This window comes from Cyprinodon tularosa, unplaced genomic scaffold, assembly GCF_016077235.1.
Source record: "Cyprinodon tularosa strain WSP-4 unplaced genomic scaffold, ASM1607723v1 ctg526, whole genome shotgun sequence".
In the NCBI taxonomy this organism is placed as follows: domain Eukaryota; kingdom Metazoa; phylum Chordata; class Actinopteri; order Cyprinodontiformes; family Cyprinodontidae; genus Cyprinodon; species Cyprinodon tularosa.
The window spans coordinates 666,681-673,574 of NW_024039259.1; the positions used below are offsets into that span (position 1 = coordinate 666,681).

General features: G+C 37.2%; 1 protein-coding gene across 2 annotated transcripts in view; it reads left to right on the forward strand.

Annotated features, from left to right (window-relative positions):
* clvs2 (clavesin 2) overlaps positions 1-2,857 on the forward strand; it is a 58,398-nt gene extending 55,541 nt beyond the window's left edge. The window contains exons 5-6 of one of the 2 annotated variants that reach the window (XR_005282392.1): positions 659-1,105; positions 1,239-2,857. Coding sequence is in view for 1 of the 2 variants with exons in the window: in XM_038304150.1 (XP_038160078.1) it covers positions 659-752 (94 nt within the window). In the remaining variant the exon portion in view is untranslated. Of the gene's footprint in view, positions 1-658 lie in introns of both variants that reach the window. The other variant, XM_038304150.1, reaches the window with a different exon arrangement.
* The last annotated feature ends 4,037 nt before the right edge of the window (positions 2,858-6,894 follow it).

The window sequence follows — 6,894 nt, forward strand, 5'->3', positions numbered from 1 at the left end:
TTCCTCGCATACTATCCCTTTCACATTTTCCTTTTTCAGCCTCCGCAGAAGCTTTAAACTTTTTTCTTGTCACAGTTATGACCAGTAGTCCAACAGACAGAGAAATAGTAGAGCAAAAGCCTTAGCTCCATGACGATATAAGAGAATACAGACATAAAGCGATACATTCTTCCAGGTCACATTACCTGGCCAACAACGGTGCATCTTCACTGGAAAAATTTGACATCTAGATAATAAATTTTTTCTTAAAATAAGTGCATTTTTTCTTGGATTGGGGAGATAAAAGAGACATTTTGCCAATGGAACAAGACAATTTACACTTAAAATAAGAAAACACAATTGCATTTTTCTATTTTAAGTGTATATTATCTCATTATTTTATTTTAATAGTAAAAATGCCGATTCCATTGGCAAACTGTCTAATTTACCTACTCAAATTAAGTTTATACACTTAAATTAAGACATTTTTACTTATTTCTAGATCTTTTTTTCAGTGTACTCCGAACTTACATAGTCGGTATTTCAAGAGTTCGTTCACGAAGTCCGCTGTGTGCATTCAAGTAAAAATGCATATTTCATATTTTATTTGTTAAACTTTTTATAATCAAAACATATTTTTTTATTAAAATGTTTCGATGTTGCTTGCTTGTTCTTGTAGGTCTCAGTCAGTGGTGGAACCAGGAGTCCTGAAGAGACCGGACAAAGTGAAGAGCGAAGAAGACAACATGCAGCCACTTCTCTCGTTGGACTAAACCCACATAATCATGGAGAAGAGGCAGAAATGAGTCAATATTTCAAACCTAAATACTTACCTGTGCACATACTGGGATCAACATGCATCCTACACAAAGACATTCCTTCAAAAAAGTGCAGCTGCTTTTGTTGGAACTTTACAGAAAACAGATGCAAGCAGGGACACCTCCAGGAACCGGAGGAAAACCGACGACCTTCTGATGGTTCTCTATACACTCTATTTATTTATGTAGTTACATGTCAAGTGCCAATTCCAGAAACTGTAAATATAAAGTCTTTAAACAATCCAGAATGGAGCAGGGAAGACTCATCTTGAAAAGGATAGCAGTGGAGAAGCCCTGAATGTGTGAAGGTAACGGTTCCCACGGTTGTTGAGTATTACAAGATTAGGACGAATGTGTGGAAACTGCAAAGCATATTTCAAAGAAGGCTTCAGGCCTCCACTTCTATAAGCAGCAGTCTTTTTTTTATATATCTTTATGAAGAAATACACTCTATACGGACAAGAAGGGGGAGAGGAAAGGAACTATGAGCCTGTCCATCTTCCTTAACCTGAATTGGCAAACAGGTATTGGTATTTGTAAGGTTTTGAATCTTTGAATAACAATAATGTCTAAAATGTCCATCTCTCTCCAGTTATCTTTAGGAAAAGCAAACGAGTTTGCTTTCTGAATAATTTGCTTTTCCCCCTTCAACCATTTTCTCTCCATCTGACCCAGATGTCACAGAAAACAGTGCTCTTCTCTGCCATTAGAAAGCCCAAAAAGCTGCAGGCTCACATGTGTTTGTTGGATAGAAGTTGTATTTTCAGAATCTAATGGGTAGCCAGAAAAAAAGTATTTTATAAAAGCAAAGTTCTTTTGCTTCGTGGCACATTTTGTGGCACAAAATTGCGCTTTTTCTGTGATGTTATCCCCCCATTCCCCTAGAAATCTAAAATGATCACAGAGTAGCAGCAGTTTTACTTATCACTTCAGAGTAAAGGCTTTTTTCAATCTGTAAGATTTATAGAAATAGATGTTATAGACTGCACCATATCGTTTACCCATTTGCAGAAAACCCCATATACATATTGCAGTAATAAGGCCTGCAATCTGTTTTTTATTTTTTGCATTCATTTTAGCTCATTTTTATAGTGAAGCTAGATAAAAATACTTTTTAGCACTTTTAGTTTTAAAATTTGAAACCAGTGTTGTCCTACTAATATATTCCTAAACTATTTTACAAACATCAGGTTTGCCTTTACTTTTAAGAATTCAATGTAAACCCACTTTATTTAAATGTCTGTATCTAATGATGATTTAAAGCTTGATGGTACAAATATGTCAGCCGGTTCTCACTCTCAACTTTTCTTTTTACAATATTCGCTCAATGATGCTTGATTAACCTTGGGTTTTATTTATAAATCAATTTTGAGTTATTTGGGACACTATTATTTATATATGAGCCAAGCAGTTAACTGTAGACTGACTGATAGGCAACAAATTCTAGATTTTATTGATGAATCGATGCTTTGGTGCGTCTGCTTTAAGTCATTTACATTTTAAGCTACTCTTTTTTCTGAAGTTCTGGCAACAGAAACTTTGCAGGAGCAACAAATGCTTTAGTGCATTTTAACATTTCCTGCGCCAGCTGATAAACATAGATTTTTGAGAGATTTATTTTGCTAAAGACCAAGGGACTCCAATAATTGTTGATATTTCCTAAAATAGTTTGATTCCTTGTTTTTATAAATCAATCACGTCAAATATAAGTAGAGAACAATGTTGCCTGAAAGTAAAGAATATGGCTTGCAAAATCAAGTCTATATAAAACTTGTATCATGGTGTCTGCAATGGATTCTAGGATAAAAGGAGATGTTGAAATAAGTGCAAAAATTAGACAGGATATGCCTGGACATTTAATTAATGAATATCCAGTGTTAGCACTTAGGTTGTCTCTTTCAGACATACTGTGAAATAAAACAAGGGGAAGTGAGATGCCACATTCAACCGAGGTCTTGTCAGGTTCTGGCTAAGCGCTAAAAGTGATGTTGAATTTTCTTTAACCTCTTGGCAACGCAAGTTTATTTATATAGTGCATTTCAGTCGTAAGGTAATTCAAATGCTGTACATAAAAAAAAACATAAAAGGAAAACAAGGAGAATTCAAGAGAATAAACTGATTATTGAGACGATAAAATAAAATAACAATAATTAATGATAAAATCTGAGATAGTTTGACTACTAATGTAAATTAAATGTTTAGATATCAAAGAGTCACTTAAAAATACAAGTTTTTGATCAGGAGTTTAAAGCAACTTCAGGTTTCAGCGTTTTTACAGCTTTCTGTTAGTCTGTTTCAGATTAGTGGAAAATAGGAACAAAAAGCTGCTTCTTCATGTTTGGTTCTTGGTTTGCAGAGTAGATTTCAGCCATGAGACCTGAGAGGTCTGGCTGGTTTCTACACTCACAACCAGTCTAAAATGCATTTTGGAGTCAAGCCATTTGGTGATTTTTTTAGTCTAAATAGAAGCACTCCTTAAGACACAGGGAGCCAGTGGAAGGAATTTAGAATTGGAAGATGTGCTCCACATTCTCAGCATTAGTGAGGACGCATGCTGCAGAATTCTGGATCAACTACAGCCTTCTGATCAATGTTTTAGACAGCCTTTTAAAGATACTGTTAAAGGTGAACGTATGAATCAGTTGTCTAAGAGTCCTGCTGAGACGTTAGTAGTTTAATCCTTGAGATGTTCTTTAGATGATAGAAAAAGATAAATCATAAAGACGGTAGTCTTTATTATTCTCTGAAGGTTCAGATCAGAGTCCATCGTTAAACCCAAATACTGAGCCTAATTGTTGGTTTCTAACTGTAATATCAGGAGCTGGGTGCTCATTTTAAAATGTTTTTTCTTTAGTTTTCAGTTATGTTGACCCTGCAGTTTTACCCTCCTTCTATCCAACCTGCTTTAGATTCTACATTTAACCTTCAGAGTCATTATATAGTAAAAGCAACATGTTATTCAGTTTTAGGTTGGGTGGCTGTGATTTTGGATTTAATAATGTTTTCTATCAAGTTAATTTTTTCCACTTAGCAATAAACCAAGTACCATCTACTTTATTGCTATCATGCGACTAAATCTTTCCAGCTCTGATAACCACTGTCAAAATGCTCTTAGTATTTGAAACAGTTTATTATGTGATTCTGCATTACCACATCATCCCTGGTCTTAATGCATTCATTTCTGCTTCAGGGATTCCGTCCTAAAATCTATCAGAATATCCGGCCTAATCAAGAAACATAAAAAGAGGATTATGACAAAACTTAAATGTTTGGTAAGTTGAGAGTGAGAACGGTTCTAAAATGTTTAGAATGTTTTAGTTTATGAGTAACTGAAGTGATTGTAGTTCTACTGAAACAGGTACATATTTTAGCTGATCTCAGCTTTCCCAGCCAGTTAGAAGCTTTGTGTCTAAAACAGCGTCAGTCTCTTGGAGCAGAACCACTGATCAATTGCAATGATTTTTAGTTTTTTTTTTTTTACATGGAACATTTCCCAGTGTAAAATCTGGTTAGCATTTGACAGCAGTAAGCTGCCCATGATGCACAAATTCAAAATGTCCTTAAAAATCCAAGTTAATTTTGGCTGTTTCTATTGTTGACATGAGTTTTCTTTAAGGTTCTTTGCAGACCTGCAGGCTGCCCATTCTGCAGTATTATTATAATGATCATAGATATATACAGTAATATATTATTTATCTCATAGAGCGTTCTTTTCTTAGTTATGTAAACAGGATGAGAGAAAAGTCAAACATATTCCAAACAGTTTGGAAATGTATTTTCTGTAAAAAGTTAAAGTACGTAGAGTTTATGTTAAATTTTATATTTAGAATACACATGTAATAATTAGTGAGATAATGATTTCCATTTATATTGCATAGATAAATAGACGCTTTAACAGGACAAACTTTTCTCATTTGTTTCACATTGTGTTTTTATAATAGACAGACTTTCCTGTGGAGTTTATTCAAATGAAACTGGTCCCATCTGATAGTGTTTGATAAATGGCTGCTACAGTTTTTCCACCTCAGTGAATCACCGCAGGCGAATGAAGTGCAAAGCTTCGACGACTGAATGTTAACAGCAGGCTGGGAAAAATTGTCTCTCCGCCGAGCGGCACAGCAGCATCGGGCTGGCAAACGGGCAGCCGAGCGGATCACAGAGGAGCCCGCCGGCGGGCAGGGAGCATCAGGTGGCCGGCTGCAACCAGAGCAGACAGCTGGAATGTTAAACTATCACACCAGCGTGCTTGACATGTCAACCCCACTTAAAGCAGCGTGTGGTTTCTGATCTGGGTTTAAATCAGGGAGATGATAATCAGCCACACGGATGGTCAAAATATTCATCCACTGAATATATGATCAGTTTGTCCCTCTGAGCGCCGAGCACATTAAAATGACTGATAATTGGACTCTGAAGTCTCTGATGGTTCTGCATAAATTATCTCTTATGGAATATTTAATAAATCAGCCAACAGGCCATGTTTTCTTTTTTTTTTTACCTTTATGTTTTAATAATCTAGATTCTATAATATCCTCTTTCCAACATCAGTATCAACTTACACAAATGTCACATGATATTGTGTTACCTGGTCTTTTTAAGCAAGTAATTGGTTACAAGAAACTAATATAGGATCTCTAACAAGCTTGCAAAGACAAGTTTTATAGTTTTTCCATACACTTTGCTTTGTTTCCCAACATATTTATGAATATTATGAAGGCAATGTTTTCAAATTATCCTCAGTTAACTGTGCAAATTATATATTTTTAATTCTTTATTGAAAGTTTAAAAAAACTTTTATTTAGGGTCATGATTTTGGCCATAAAGAATCCTAATCTGGTTCTACCTTTAAGCTCAAATAAGTGGAAGTGCTTGAAAGCTGAAGCAGCCAATAGGCTCGTCTTTACTTTGGGCATAAGTTAAGTATTAAACCTAGAATGGTAGAATTAGGTGTAGTCAAATACAGGCTGTAATTTAGGTTTAAGGAGCAGTTTTGGAGATCCTCAGTTTTTTGAACTAATTGGCTTCCTGGCAGTGGCGGCTGGTGAAAAATATTTTTGGTGGGGCTGATATAGCCTAGTGTACATTCACCGGCCACTTTATTAGGTACCCCATGCTAGTAACGGGTTGGACCCCCTTTTGCCTTCAGAACTGCCTCAATTCTTCGTGGCATAGATTCAACAAGGTGCTGGAAGCATTCCTCAGGGAATTTGGTCCATATTGACATGATGGCATCACACAGTTGCCGCAGATTTGTCGGCTGCACATCCATGATGCGAATCTCCCGTTCCACCACATCCCAAAGATGCTCTATTGGATTGAGATCTGGTGACTGTGGAGGCCATTTGAGTACAGTGAACTCATTGTCATGTTCAAGAAACGGGTCTGAGATGATTCCAGCTTTATGACATGGCGCATTATCCTGCTGAAAGTAGCCATCAGAAGTTGGGTACATTGTGGTCATAAAGGGATGGACATGGTCAGCAACAATACTCAGGTAGGCTGTGGTGTTGCAACAATGCTCAGTTGGTACCAAGGGGCCCAAAGAGTGCCAAGAAAATATTCCCCACACCATGACACCACCACCACCAGCCTGAACTGTTGATACAAGGCAGGATGGATCCATGCTTTCATGTTGTAGACGCCAAATTCTGACCCTATCATCCGAATGTCGCAGCAGAAATCGAGACTCATCAGACCAGGCAACGTTTTTCCAATCTTCTATTGTCCAATTTCGATGAGCTTGTGCAAATTGTAGCCTCAGTTTCCTGTTCTTAGCTGAAAGGAGTGGCACCCGGTGTGGTCTTCTGCTGCTGTAGCCCATCTGCCTCAAAGTTCGACCTACTGTGCGTTCAGAGATGCTCTTCTGCCCACCTTGGTTGTAACGGGTGGTTATTTGAGTCACTGTTGCCCTTCTATCAGCTCGAACCAGTCTGGCCATTCTCCTCTGACCTCTGGAATCAACAAGGCATTTCCGCCCACAGAACTGCCGCTCACTGGATGTTTTTTCTTTTTCGGACCATTCTCTGTAAACCCTAGAGATGGTTGTGCGTGAAAATCCCAGTAGATCAGCAGTTTCTGAAATACTCAGACCAGCCCT